Source organism: Fusarium flagelliforme, assembly GCF_020744385.1.
Source record: "Fusarium flagelliforme strain FIESC 12 MPI-CAGE-AA-0113 chromosome Unknown B0J16scaffold_1, whole genome shotgun sequence".
Lineage (NCBI taxonomy): Eukaryota > Fungi > Ascomycota > Sordariomycetes > Hypocreales > Nectriaceae > Fusarium > Fusarium flagelliforme.
In genome coordinates this window covers 7,844,826-7,859,002 of record NW_025763503.1, presented here as the reverse complement: position 1 = coordinate 7,859,002, position 14,177 = coordinate 7,844,826, and the positions used below count along the sequence as shown (strand labels likewise).

Here is a 14,177-nt window from a genome sequence, read left to right as displayed (position 1 = left end):
ACTTGCCATTCGCTATACCTGATAACCCAACATTTATAATGGATAGAACTACCATCGGATCAAAGGCCGAAGCCTCCGTTTCATTGCCATCTGAACAGAAATGCGCAGTATGTGAAAACTTGGACGTTTGGCCCGAGCGAACGGCGCGCGAATACCGTTACAAACCGTCCACAGCAATGCACTTCAGGAACCTGGTCGATGACTGCGGATACTGCCAACTGATTAAATCCACCATCATCCACTTTGATCTGAAACCCCCTCATGACTCTGTATTCTTCGTGAGAACGGAAGAAGGTCTCATTGGTATTTCGGCTATTGGCTTCGAGGACAGTCCGCCATGGAATGTTATCATCTATACACCAGACAAGGTATGCGTCTTGGTAGATTGGAGTGTACTGTAGTACTGATACCCTTTCAGAGTCAGATTATTCCTCATCTACGAACCTTCTCACCCTATCTGGAGTCTTGTGATCTTGATACATCGGTAAGCTTCATTAAGACGCAATTGTCAAAGTGTCAGGAAGATCATCCTGCATGGGAGAAGACCGAGACTCCCCTCCCAACTCGGGCTATTTACATCGGTCCGTCTAATTCGTACATACGCCTTTTTGAGGCGAAGGGGATGACGGCTAGATATGTGACTTTGAGTCATTGCTGGGGAGGTGAACAGCCAACGATAACTACCGTGTCCAATTTAGCAGCCTTGTCCGACTGCATCGACTTCGACAGCTTACCGATTGTTTTCCAGCAAGCCATTCTAGTTGCACGAAAGCTAGGGGTTGAATATATCTGGATCGACTCGCTTTGCATTATACAGGACAGCCAATCAGACTGGGAGCTCGAGTCTGCTAAGATGTGCGATTATTATGAGAATGCTTACCTCACCATATCTACCGCTACATCACCAAATCCGAATGTGCCATTTCTTGGTCCTAGAGATATCAAGTGGAGACCTTTTGAGCTACAGCTCGTGACTGAGCAAGGCTCTGAGCCGATGATGGCACAAAGAATTGCGACGACACCTGAAGAACAAGGCAAACTTTTCACGAGAGGCTGGGCATGGCAGGAGTCCGCCATGTCGTCACAGATGGTATATTTCACTCCGTCGGAGCTTATTTGGGAGTGCAGCAAGTGCGACGTACATGTCGTGCCGCAGAGGTACATTCCGGATAGTGGCAGCTCGCAAAGATTGGGCTTCTCTTCGACAATGTCTAAACTACGCTTCGGCTTTGCAAGTGGACGGTCTCGGTTCGCTGAAAAATCTAAGTTTGCGGGACAAAAGGCCTATCCAGATGATCACTGGGACGGCGAATGGTCTTTCGATGATAGCACAGAACCGGATGAAAGAGACTTCGACTATATTTGGGATATGTGGAATGACCTCGTAGGCTACTATTCCCGTCGGGAGCTTACTTTCCTCCTTGATCAGTTACCGGCCCTCAGCGGTGTAGCGTCTCGCGTCTATGAGGTTACAACATCACAATACCTTGCTGGAATATGGGAAGACAGTCTCCCTGCCAGCCTGTGCTGGGTCCAAGAAGACAGCAACGATGAGGCGCTACCACTTCCCAAGGAATATTTGGCACCTTCTTGGTCATGGGCATCAGTAGTCCGTGGTGTGGAGTTTCCAATCGAGAGAACGATTTCACGGTTCGAGCCAGCTATCACCATTCTCGAAGCCAAATGCCATGTTCCCGGCCTGAATCCTTTCGGCAGAGTCTCGGACGGGTACATCAAACTACGGGGAAAGGTTTTCGAAGGGACATTGACTTGTGACAATCCGCACAGCACCGCGCACTACGACTTAGTTAGCTCAGAAGGAGAGTGGTGGTTCCGCCCTGACAGTGCGCTGGTTGTAGAGGATGGTAACGTCTCAAGGTCTAGGAAGGGCCAGGCGCTATCAGAATTTACTGCAAAGGTCGCTTGTATGTATCTTGGGACGTGCTACTTTTCTACTTATATAGAAGGAGACAAGCCGACGCACTATATAATGGTCTTTGGCGCTGGAGATAAGGAGGGAAGTTACTGTCGTATTGGACTGGCGTCTCTACAAACGGATTTACCTTTTGAGTTGGAACATCATCTATATCGGGAGATGAAGATTGTATGAAGCTGTAGATAACTCTGTAAAGCTTTTTAAGACGACGATACTCAAAGATGTACAGAAAGGACACATTGATTAGACTAATCCTGAACCCAATGCTTATCAAGGTTTAGGTCCAAAGATATACATCGTGAGTCACATGAAGTTGTACCGATAGTATAATTTGTACAACTCACGATACATACCTTTGAACATAAACCTTCATTAGCATCGGCTTCACAAGCAATGCGTTGGTTTGTTTGTACGCCTCGAAGTATCTGCCTCCAAAAGAAATTTGAATGCATTTAGCCCAGGACACTTGTCCAGTCCGGATTGACCGTTCCAGTTCCATCAAAGTATACCAGGTAGTACATAACTGTGGTAATCAGGTTGAATACTGTAAGTGTGATGCAGATGCTGGCTGTTGAATGCAAGGCAAGACATTGAACAACCCAGTGATCAACAACAACGCCCAATCTTCCCACGAAACTGCCCTTTGGTACAGATGATGACTCCTCCGGCTCTTTTCCATCTTCCTTTGTCCCTTCTGTACCGCACTGTTCTGTCTGTGTCGAAGCGTCCTTGGTTCGCGCATGCGCAGAAAGCAATTTGCTTATAACGTCGAGAACCTTTGCCACAGCTAAACTGGACAAAGCAGTTAATATCAATAAAGTCGTAGCCTGCAAGAAAACCCTCATAAATTCTGGTGGCGGTGGTAATCCGGATTCGGTCTCCGAAGTCTTGCGTCTCTCTTGTCTCTCAGTCAGCGACAAGACCATGAGAACCACCCAAAACAAGCGCATAGGCACAATGTGAGGAGTAGCCGAGATGTCGAACCTGCGACGAGTGATAACGAATGCCAACCAGATCAATCCTTGTAATATCATCGAGAAGGCGCAGAATAGTGATGTTATGGTGAGGAAAAGGGAAAGTCCTTCGGATAATTGGAAGTTGCTGACTGAACGACTGATGTTATGCCAGATCCAAACTTCGAATGGGAATTGAAGGAGTATACTAATGAGAACAACAATCTCCGATGTGTCCTCGTCATTTTCTGGGGGTGTATACGGCTCCTCCCATTCCAAGCCACATAAATCAATAAGTAATCTCGTGACAAACGCGAAAAAGAATGCGAACGCGCAGATTTGCGTCGCGGGAACTCCCTTCAAACTGAAAGCCTTTATGATTTGGGGAAAGACGGTGAAGATTGCCAGCACAAGCTTCGCTGCGATAATGGTAGCGTGTCGCTTAGGCTTTGTCGGTTCTGGTGAAGTGAGCGCTTTGTAGGCGCTTACACAAAGATATATGGTGTCGATGGTGCCATCTAGCAGACAGACTCCCGGGATGCATCGTACAAGATCGATGTTACCGCCGAAAAGATCGCGGCCTTTGTTGCGACTGCTTGTGGAAGGAAGGACGACTGCGGCAGCCGCTAGCGAAGCGAGGATCCAAAATGCCGCTTGGCCGCTGACTTCGTCGGGTGAATGCTCGTCAGACATCGTTAGTGTTACTTGGGATTTTTACATGCTTGTCAGTCCAAGGGAGTGGGGAGGGGAAATAAATGTATTTGAGGATTGTCAGCATAAGTGATAGGCAGGCAGTGAGCGGCACAGCCAGAGACACAGCCCCCAATCCTGCGCAAGAGCAATTGTTTGGATATGTTATAGGTATACATGGCTGCTATCACCGTTGCGCTGCATAGACTGTATATAGTGCTAGTAGCTTAAGTACCTTGCTAGCGCGGGAACGTCCCCACTATCACGAATGCGACGTCATCCAAAAGGAGGCTGGAATTGTGTATATCAGTAACTAAATTCTGCCTTGCAACCTGGAGGTAGAGGAATAGATACCGATGAAATGTTGCTCTTGGCAAGCGCCTTGAAGATCGCTGTAGAGCTATACAAGTCCATTGGATTAAATTGCCGCCATCGACCAGGCCTGGCTGAACATCTTCAGGGTAGCTAATATGCCTACGCCTGGCTTTGGTGATCGTCCTGACTATGATAATTTAGTGCGAAACTTGTTTGCTTGCTTAAACGGAGCTAGAAGAATGTTGACAGATGTGTTCTACTCTGAAGAAGTGCTCATGATTGGGTAAGACCGGACTAGATAAACGCATTCTGAAAGGATGAACAGACTGATGGTACCCCTAACAACAACACCAAGATAGTCAAGGAGGTAAAATACGACACTACAGGGAGTATCCGCCAAGGAGTTCCAAAAGAATTCTTCAATAAACTAAACTCATCTACAACTTGGCAGCAATGTTAACATGCACAGCCTTAATATTCGAATAAGCCGCCAACCCAGCCTCACCAAGCTCCCTCCCAATGCCACTCTGCTTGACACCCCCAAACGGGATCCTCCAATCGCTATCATTACTCGAATTCACCCACACCATGCCTGCCTCAATCCTCTTGGCGACCTGATGCGCGCGAGCCAAATTCGTAGTAAACAGCGCACTACCCAGTCCAAACTGTGTATCATTTGCCAAATCCACTGCTTCATCTTCTTTGGAGAATTTGGTTACCACGACAAAGGGCCCGAAGACTTCTTCTTGGAAAACGCGCATTTTTGGTGTCACGTTTGTGAAAACTGTTGGTTCGATGAAGTATCCCTTTCCAGAAGAAGACTTGAAAGGTGCGCCGCCGAGGGTCAAGTTTGCGCCTTCAGATTTACCAACGTTGACAAAGTCCAAGATACGATCGTACTGCGCCTTTGTGACCTGCGGTCCTTGGAAGGTTGACTCCTCAAAAGGATCACCGACCTTGGAAATCTTCTGCACCTGCTTTTTAAACGCATCCATGAACTTGTCATAAATGCCCTCCTGAACAAGAATTCGACTAGTCGCTGTACAAACTTGACCCTGATTATACATAATACCAGCATGCGCCCAATAAGCAGCAAGTTCAACATCCGCATCGTCAAAAACGATGAGAGGACTTTTACCCCCTGTTTCAAGGGTGATGTTTTTGAGATTGCTGCTGGCCATCTTCATGATTTGACGGGCTGTGGGTGTTGAGCCTGTGAAGGCGATTTTGTCAACGTCCATGTGTGAGGCCAAAGCTGCGCCGGCGATGGTGCCTAGACCGTTGACGATGTTGACGACGCCGGGAGGAAAGCCGGCTTTGACGATTAGGTTGGCGAAGTAGAGGATTGAGAGAGGGGTTTGTTCGGCTGGTTTGAGGATTACGGCGTTGCCGCATGCTAGAGCTGGACCGAGTTTCCACGCAGCCATAGCAAGAGGAAAGTTCCACCTAAACAATTAGTCTTTGTTCATAATCTCAAAGAATGGAGAACTTACGGAATGATCTGTCCACAAACACCAACAGGTTCCCGAATAGTATACCCAAATTTATCACCTGTGGTCTCAATGACTTGGCCAAAGACCTTATCCGCAAAACCAGCATAGTATCTCAGCGTCTCAGCGACTTCGGTCACATCATCGTTGAGCGCAACGGAGTAGGGTTTTCCATTATCCCAAGTTTCGATCGTTGCGAGAATCTCTTTATGTTCTTCAACCAATGAAGCGAGACGGTTGAGGAGTTTGCCGCGTTCTGTGCCTGGGAGGTCGCGCCATGATGGGTTGCGGAGGGCGCGACGGGCGGCGCGGACGGCTTTGTTGATGTCCTCGGCAGAGCCGGCGTGGACGGAGGTGATTTCTTGTTCGTTGCTAGATCAGTCAGTATCAGTTCGGTGGTTGTATATGTGGTTTGTGGTGAGAGTGGCTTACGTAGGGTTTATGGAAGTAATCTTCTCCCCATTGGAAGACTTCACCCATTCGTTGTTGATGAATAGACCGGTGGGTTGTTTGTAAGTTCGGCCGTTGGGCGCAGTGAGTTGAACGTCTAGGCTCATTGTGGGTGGATGTTTGTCTGGATGCGGATGTGCTTGGAGTTCAGAATCTGGGGAAATCAGCTGAGGAGAGCTATCCTTGTATACCCAGTAGCTATCTCAATTCGTGCAATCGACGCGCTGTCGTTCCTTCGCCGATCATCTTTATCTTGATCCGCGTTCGTGTAAGCACAGGAGAGGACGAAAACATGAGAAGTATTGCCCGTTTTCGGTATAGCGGCTCCAGCCGGTCCGGTGTGGGGAGAAGCTGGGATACCCTGCATTAATAAAGATGCTTCTCGTGTCCATATCGGGTAGCCGTCTTGCAGAAGATTTAAGCTGTTTTTGGGCAAGGAATTGCAGAAATGCTATCTCTGTTACAGCTTTAGTGTTACTGGAAGTGGAGTCTGTTGGAAGTTGTTCGCTGGAGTTGTTGGTTGAGGACTCCGTTGTAACTGCCGAACCTCAAGTTTGGTCATGTTGGATCAACTCGTATGATGGCTGCTGTAAGTTGGGAAACATTGCCCAAATCTGGGGTATCACATTCAAAAAGTCGATCTATCCCGAACAGGGTAATAAGATAGGACAAAGATACGTTCAATTTAAAGAGACATCCTCCCACATCCCTTTCATTCTCGTTCAATCGCCTACCAACATTCGCTATGATACACCCACAATTTACTGTCCACTCGCCTCTCCCTGCCGTTGAGTCGCACTATCATCCTTATGAATATCAACATAATTCGCCCTCTCAGCTCTCTGCGCATAAATGATATTCCCCTGCGCCTCCTCCGTCTCAAGATACGTAATCCGGCCCTTCACCACCCAAAACACAAGCGTGATAACCAGCATAATTCCGAAAACGGCAATAGCGTAGTTCATATCCGCTACAGCCGGGTTCGGAGCGCCGGGGAAGAAGAAAAATACTGTGGTAATAGCGCAGTAAACTACTCCGACCCAGTTGATCACCGGCCCGAGACGACCCAGCGAGAATTCCCCGGGTGGCAGTTTGTCGCGGCCCACGAGGAGGAGGGTTAGGATGGGCATGCCGTAGGAGACTGTGAGTGCGATGGTGCTGACGCTGAGAATGGCTTCCAGGACAGTCGAGGCGAAGGTGTAAAGGATACCGATTAACGCCATGACACCACCCTGAAGCCAGAGCGCGCGAACAGGGACCTTCCAGGTTTCGTCCACGTGCGCAAAGTACCCGCTGAACGGCAACCCACCATCTCTCGCAAAACCCCAAGTCAAACGCGAAGCAGTCGTGACGATTCCAATACCCTGACCAATACCATTAACGATGAATAGTGTCAGAAGAACAGTGCCGCCCTGCAGACCGACTGTCTGCTTGAGCAAGTCCATGAATGCAAGACCGGTGGTTGGGGCCAGGTAAATGCTCGAGTCGACCATGCAGAACAAGCAGACTACCATGAAGATGAAACCAGTGATGGCGCCGATGGTGACGGATAGCCAGATGACTTTTGGAATGTTGGTTCTCGGCGAGGGAATTTCTTCAACGAGATGAATCGCTGCGTCGAAAGCAGTAAGTCCGTACGCTGCTTGCACAAGACCAATGAACCAGGTAACGCCATCAGGCCAACCAGTCTGGTTTATCCATCTCCCAAACACGAAATCCGCTGGTTGAAAGTCCAAGTCGCTCTTGACGCCCACGGAAACCAGCATCGCGATGCTGATGATGAAGAACAAGCTCGCGAAAGAGATTCCGACGAAATTGTTGAACCAGGGAAGGATCTTATCCTTTCGACAGGCGACAATGTTGAATCCTGTCATCAGGAGTGTGACGCCGAGGTAGACGAGGAATAAAACCCAGCCTTTGTCTGCACCTGCCCAGTCTGGCTTGAACAAGACTTTCATCTTGAGCATGAACTCGCCCATGAAGGCGATTTGAGATGCTGATAGAGTAATCCAACCCGTCATGTTGATCCACGCGCATAAGTAACTCGTAAACCGTCCGGCAGGTGTAGGCCAAAGTCTTGAGATCCAGTACGCCTGACCCAAGGCCGTAGGCATACTGCTACACATTTCTCCCAAGCTCACAGCAACGCAAATGTTGCAAACAAAGACGAGCACCAAACCCCAAAGGATGGCGATGGGTCCGCCAGCAGATAAACCGCTGTCGATGCCTTGGGCGAATGTAGACCATGTTCCTAGGACTGAGAAAGCCAGGGCAAGCATGCTCCACATGGAGAATTTGCGGGTGAGGGATTGGTCATGGCCAAAGTTTGCGAGATCTTCTGCATCGCGAATTTCTTGCGAGGTAGGAGGGCGTTTGAGGGTTGTGTTTGTTTCAACGTCCATCGCGTTTGATGCCGCGTCGTATGACGTATGTAGATGAAGGCGACGGGCAGCCTGATGATGATCCTGAATGGTATGCAGGTAAAGTCAAGGGGATAAACTTTGATGGTGGTATTGCAGAGGGGAAAGGAAATAAAGAGTCCGACGCGCTGCTTATATCCAAATCACTCGGCGACCGGACCACCTCAGCTCTTGTGTTACAGAGTAAATATTGGGCGCAGATTAGGTATCTCGTACGGATATTGGGACCGGGTTTGTTTATCGTGTGACAACCAAGCCGATAATACTGTACAGACCTGCTGTAAAGAGCGTAGACTAGAACCCAATTGCGCCCTACTCCTCACTGTAATCAAAGGTAACCTCCCGTGGCTGTGGGCAGAAAAACCTGGTTGCGATAAAAAGGGCGCAGAGATAAGGGTGTCACTGTTATCTTGATCCTAGTCCATACTGGTTCTGTGCCCTGGTGAAAATTCTTCAGTGCGTCATTGCCCATTTTTTCAGTCAGTGCATTCATTCTACGCGACGCGACAAAACTTCAAGTTCAGCGATAAAAGCATCAATTGTCTCAAAGTTCAGCGATGTTTCAAGGTACCATCCGGGGAAAAAAGTAAAACAATCGTCTACCCCATGGGGAATCACGATTGATGGCATTCCATTACGTGATGAGTGATGCAAGCCAGTTTTCTTCTATTCCCTATAGGGACACAATCACGTTGTTTCTGACCGGGCCGGTCAGCATGACAATCAAGGGGTTGGTTGAAGACAATCAGTGGGTGAGAACCTTCAGCTGTCAGTGGCGACAGGCATGGGACCTCTCTCGGTTATCTCGCCTTTCAAAAACCTTCAATTCTTTACCCGGAAAGGGTTTAGTCTACAGGTGACCAAAAGCTGAGAATCTGCTACCATAAACGGTTAGACAGACATAAAATGAGGGGAAAGGTAAGCTAGATGGATCGGCAGTCAAGTGACGAGAGCCTCAGCAAACAATCCCCCCAACCACTAGATACGATAACCTGCTAGATAACGGCAAGATAAGGCAATTAGCGGGTCATCCAATTCTTCAATATTATACCCTTCTATGGATAGCTCGCGGATGGAACTGCCGGTTGGAGATGGAACTTGTCATAGAAACTACCCAGAAATGCAATTGTTTGACGGTTTTGGGGTAAACCGTTGCAATCTGATCTGATCTGATCGCGGCTAACTCTATACCGCAGTAAAAGATAGGGCGGAAGGCGGGCAGTACAGGGCGGACAACCGAAGCGTCGTCTTACCTACAGCGGAGCGGCAGAGTGGAGATCCATTGCAAGCGGAGCGGTGTCACGGAGCGGCGCTACAGTGGATTTTTGTTTGTTCCTTTGTCTGGACCTTTTTGTGTATAAGAAGCTGTCATCCTCAATTGAAGTTATCGTTTTGCTAAGATCATCCAAGCTTATCTTACATACTCCAAGTCACCGCTTATACACAACACTCTCAATCACTACCAGGCTTACACCTTGGACTCAACGCACCCGTATGGCACAGTACACAACTTCAAACAACAACCATGATTCCAGACACCTCTTCTATCGCCGGCTACACCATCTTTCGGGAAGAGCCCAACGATGCCGCTCCCGATCTGTCTTCAATTGAACACACCCATCCTCTTGGTAAATATCCCCAATACTGCCCCCAATTGATCCATTACTTACATATTTAGACCCCCTCTCAATTGATGAAATCCGCGCCGCGACAAAAATAATTCGCAGTTATGCATCCCCCAAAACCTTGAAGTTTAACTGTCTCACCCTCCGCGAGCCCCTCAAGGCCGAATACTCCGCCTTCAAAGCCCGCACAGGTCCCCGTCCCGCTCGTCGCGCTTTCGCAATCGTGATTGAGCGCGGAAATGGGCAGGTCTCTGAAGTCATTGCCAACATCCGCGAGGGTAAGGTTGAAGAGTGGAAGAATGTCAGCGACGTTGGTCCTACTCTTACCCTTGAGGACCTTGATGTCTGTGAGCGTATCGCTCGCAAGGATCCCCGAGTGATTCGCGCTTGTGAGGAGTTGGGTATTACGGATATGGAGAAGATCTTTATTGATGCTTGGGCTATTGGATTCGATGATCGATGGGGCTATGAGCGAAGACTCCAGCAGGGTCTGGTGTATTATCGTGCTTCCCCCAACGATAACCAGTACGCCCATCCTCTTGACTTCTCCGTTGTTCTCGACACCGAGAAGGAGGAAGTTCTCGCCGTGGACGTCCGTCTCGTCAACGGTGAGCGAACAAAGATTCCTCTCACTTCGCATAATTACATGCCCGAGTTCATCGGCGAGAACTACATCGACGGCACCCTCAAGCCCATCAACATCACCCAGCCCCAAGGCGTATCCTTCCGCATGCGCGGCAACGAAATCTCCTGGGCAGGCTACAAGATGCACATCGGCTTCAACTACCGCGAAGGAATCGTGCTGTCTGACGTCAGGATGGAAGACCACCACGAACATCGCGAGCGCACTCTCTTCAACAGAATCAGTGTTGTAGAGATGGTCGTTCCCTACGGCAACCCCGATCCTCCTCACCATCGCAAACACGCTTTCGATGTCGGCGAGTACGGAACTGGTCTCATGACCAACTCTTTGAAGTTGGGATGTGATTGCAAGGGTGCTATTCATTACCTTGATGCTGTCATGGCTACTGGCGATGGTGACCCAGCTGTTATCAAAAACGCCATCTGCATCCACGAAGAAGACAATGGTCTTCTGTACAAACACACTGATTATCGCGATGGAAGCGTTATCTCCGCACGGGATCGCAAACTTATCATTTCTCAAATCATCACAGCTGCCAACTACGAGTATGGCTTCTACCACACCTTCACTCTCGACGGAACATACAAGCTCGAGATTAAGCTGACTGGTATGTTAAATACATACTGCATGCACCCCTCCGAAACAGCCGCTCCGTACGGAACCGAAGTCGCACCCACCATCAACGCGCACAACCACCAACACATCTTCTCTCTACGCGTCGACCCCGAAGTTGACGGCCCGAACAACACAGTCGTCCAAAATGACGCTCTTCCTTCAGAGGCAGAAGTCGGATCTGCCGAGAATCCCTACGGAAACGGTTTCTATGCGAAGAACACCCCGTACAAGACTTCCAAGGAAGCTTCGTCAAATTACTCCCATGAGACACAGCGTTCTTGGGCTATCACGAATCCCAACAGCATTAATCCCTCGGCCAAGAAGCCTGTTGCGTACAAGATTCTCAACAACAACTGTCCTCCCCTCCTCGCCAAGCCCGGCAGTGTAGTTTACAACCGCGCCGCCTTTGCTCGCAAGTCCCTCTGGGTGACACCATACAAGGACTACGAGATTTTCCCCGCCGGCGACTATGTATGTCAATCAACCGGTATCGAAAACCATCCTCACAACTCCAACATTGTTGACTGGGTGAATCGGGACGGCAACATCGAGAACACGGATATCGTGTGCTATATCCAATTCGGCCTTACGCATTTCCCCAGAACGGAGGATTTCCCGGTTATGCCTGCTGAGCCTGTTAGTGTGATGCTTCGCGCGTCAAATTTCTACCAAAAGAATCCTGGTCTCTGGGTTCCTCCTTCGGCGCTTTGTGTTGATGCTGCTTCGAAGGACGCTTTTGGAGAGAAGAAGGAGGAGGGTGGTTCGTGCTGTGCTGGTAAGGCTGGGCCTAAGCTTTAAGGAGTTTGAGGATTAAAATTGGATAGCATTGCATTTGTTTGGTTATTTAGTTAATAGTAGGGTTATAATGCCAGCAGTTTGATCACAGTCTTGAGTTTAAATGACGTCTCTTTCATGTGCTTTACTCGTCGTGTCTCACATGTTTCGGTGACGCATGGGACACCAACAGCCAATATATGCACGAAGTGAACATTTTAGCTTTATTCTTATCCCAGGTAATAACTTACCAAACAGTTACCCTTTCGTCCCGATCAATCCCGACAAGATGGTTAGACCTTTACCATAAGAGACCCACGCAAACCTTAATCTCAGGGTGCAGAGAAGAGGCTAGCGGTGATCTGGAAACTATAAGGTCTAGGCTAATGAATGGAACTAAAAGGGATGTATAGTTAATGTTCCAATATCTGATGAACCCTTTTGAAGTTTCTGATTTCAAATTTGCGCATTGACAGAACGCTTATGACATGATGAGAACGTCTTCCTGAGCCATGTTGATGTCAAAGTCGATACGTATGTATTTATGGGTTACATCAGCAAAGCAATTGAGCTATAAATGCTATTTCGACAGGGTCCTTCTTCTCAATATCTCTTCAGAGCGGTGTTTTGCTCTTGATGGACATCCTTACCAACCCAACTTCTCCAGACCAAAACAGCAATCAACCCGAAAATCCACTATTTCTTTAAGAAGTCAAGCCGAACTCAGTCTATCCCACCTTCGGCAGATTAAGCAGCAAGATTCATGACTTGGAGCGGGGGCGGACCCGCGCGGGGCATCTGCAACTTTCCGAATCAAGGTATAAGTGACGAATCACAACAAGAGGGGTGAACAACTCAGACATCAAGGTCATATGATTGTTGTCGGTTGCTGAATTTGGGAATCCGCATATGCGTGTTGCTACTTACCTTGTTGATCGAAAGTGAGGCTGTAGACAAAATCCGTATGAAGCGGGGTCCGGAGTAAAGGAAGATGATCTGAGATGAGAAACCCTCTATCATAGAATCAAGATGGCGATAGCTTCACAGACTCTGAGACATAAACCTCATAGCACAAGGTTGAAATGAGTGTTCATCAATATTATAATCCCACCATGTACATCTTCAGAAATGGAAGGTCGAAAAACTATAAATAGATAGATTCACAGATGAGATCCCCAAATCTCCTTCTCCCCAAGCCATCCCCAAGCATTCGCATCACCCTCTTCCCAATTACTAGTCGAAAAGCCCTTGGTTGGATCATGGTAGTCTGGTCCCGGATCATTGAAGACCTGCACATGTCTCGTATTTCCCTTTCCAATTTCCAAAACTGTTCCTCCGGGGTGTTTATCACTCTCCGCACACTCAAGCATGGCTTCAGCGCATTCAAAGGGCGTAACCCAGGCATCGTCTTTGCTCACGTACTTCAGTTTCTCGGGGTGCTCTGTCCAGAGTGGAGTTCGCACAACCCCTGGTGCTACTGCATTGACGCGAATGCCGGTGGTTTCCAAGTTCCAAAGACAGCGAACGAAGCCTGTTATGCCGAATTTGGAGGCACCGTACATAGGGGCTCTGAAGACAGGGATTTGACCAGCGATGGAGGAGATGTGAATGACACGTTTGGGATTCTCAAGCGATGCTTTCTGCCCCGTACCGTGTAGCCAAAATGAAATTGCCATTTGAGTAGCTCTTATCGGGTGCGTAAGGTTGATATCGAGTAACTTATACCCGTCACCCTCGGCATCGTCTTTACTTTCTGGCGATCCAGGCGGATGCCAAAAGTTAGACCAGTTGGGCTCGTAAACCCCGGCACCAGGACAAACAATGTCAAAGTCACCAAACTCATTGATAGTGGTGCGGAAGGCGTTGCCGAGGTCTTTCCAGGATGTTACGTCTGTTTTGACAAAGATGGCTTTGGGGGACGAAGCGTGCTCAGAAATGAGGGCTTCAGCCTCGGGACGGAGGGCCAGATCTGCTATGACGACGTTGCAGTTCTTTGAGAGGAGGAGCTTAGCGAATTCATAGTTGATTCCTTGATAGATGTTAGTGGTTTTGTCCGAAGAATGGTGAATATACTGACCTGACCCGGCTCCAGTGATGATGGCTGTCTTGCCGGAGACGGAGAACGGCTTGGCTTGAGAAGTCATGTTTCATGAACAAGAGTTATGGTTAACTTGAATTGAATCTTAAAAAGCAAATGACAATGGAGTATATCAAGTATGAAGTCAATATATATCCAACTCTCGGCATCAGATCAGTCAGCTCAGGT

General features: G+C 48.5%; 6 protein-coding genes across 6 annotated transcripts; 2 read left to right on the top strand and 4 right to left on the bottom strand.

The window, feature by feature from the left end:
• Positions 1–38: 38 nt before the first annotated feature.
• B0J16DRAFT_379314 (heterokaryon incompatibility protein-domain-containing protein) lies at positions 39–2,110 on the top strand (the record flags this gene model as incomplete). Its single annotated transcript, XM_046130993.1, has 2 exons — positions 39–368; positions 419–2,110. The coding sequence occupies 2 exons, from the start codon at positions 39–41 to the stop codon at positions 2,108–2,110; spliced, it is 2,022 nt and encodes a 673-aa protein (XP_045990501.1).
• A 139-nt stretch (positions 2,111–2,249) lies between these two features.
• Positions 2,250–3,647, bottom strand: B0J16DRAFT_47156 (uncharacterized protein). Its single transcript, XM_046133903.1, has one exon. The coding sequence runs from the start codon at positions 3,580–3,582 to the stop codon at positions 2,389–2,391; it is 1,194 nt and encodes a 397-aa protein (XP_045990500.1). The 5' UTR covers positions 3,583–3,647; the 3' UTR covers positions 2,250–2,388.
• Positions 3,648–4,314: 667 nt separating this feature from the next.
• On the bottom strand, positions 4,315–6,075 carry B0J16DRAFT_331272 (aldehyde dehydrogenase domain-containing protein). The gene is made up of 3 exons (XM_046126556.1): positions 5,817–6,075; positions 5,388–5,756; positions 4,315–5,340 (listed from the first exon to the last, which is right to left on the bottom strand). The coding sequence occupies exons 1-3, from the start codon at positions 5,939–5,941 to the stop codon at positions 4,332–4,334; spliced, it is 1,503 nt and encodes a 500-aa protein (XP_045990499.1). The 5' UTR covers positions 5,942–6,075; the 3' UTR covers positions 4,315–4,331.
• A 405-nt stretch (positions 6,076–6,480) lies between these two features.
• On the bottom strand, positions 6,481–8,576 carry B0J16DRAFT_331271 (amino acid/polyamine transporter I). Its single transcript, XM_046126555.1, has one exon. It carries the CDS (start codon positions 8,234–8,236, stop codon positions 6,596–6,598), a length of 1,641 nt encoding a protein of 546 aa, XP_045990498.1. The 5' UTR covers positions 8,237–8,576; the 3' UTR covers positions 6,481–6,595.
• Positions 8,577–9,619: 1,043 nt separating this feature from the next.
• B0J16DRAFT_331270 (copper amine oxidase) lies at positions 9,620–12,088 on the top strand. Its single transcript, XM_046126554.1, has 2 exons — positions 9,620–9,882; positions 9,933–12,088. The coding sequence occupies exons 1-2, from the start codon at positions 9,780–9,782 to the stop codon at positions 11,933–11,935; spliced, it is 2,106 nt and encodes a 701-aa protein (XP_045990497.1). The 5' UTR covers positions 9,620–9,779; the 3' UTR covers positions 11,936–12,088.
• An 848-nt stretch (positions 12,089–12,936) lies between these two features.
• On the bottom strand, positions 12,937–14,150 carry B0J16DRAFT_298566 (uncharacterized protein). The gene is made up of 2 exons (XM_046124496.1): positions 13,989–14,150; positions 12,937–13,940 (listed from the first exon to the last, which is right to left on the bottom strand). The coding sequence occupies exons 1-2, from the start codon at positions 14,053–14,055 to the stop codon at positions 13,072–13,074; spliced, it is 936 nt and encodes a 311-aa protein (XP_045990496.1). The 5' UTR covers positions 14,056–14,150; the 3' UTR covers positions 12,937–13,071.
• Positions 14,151–14,177: the final 27 nt, after the last annotated feature.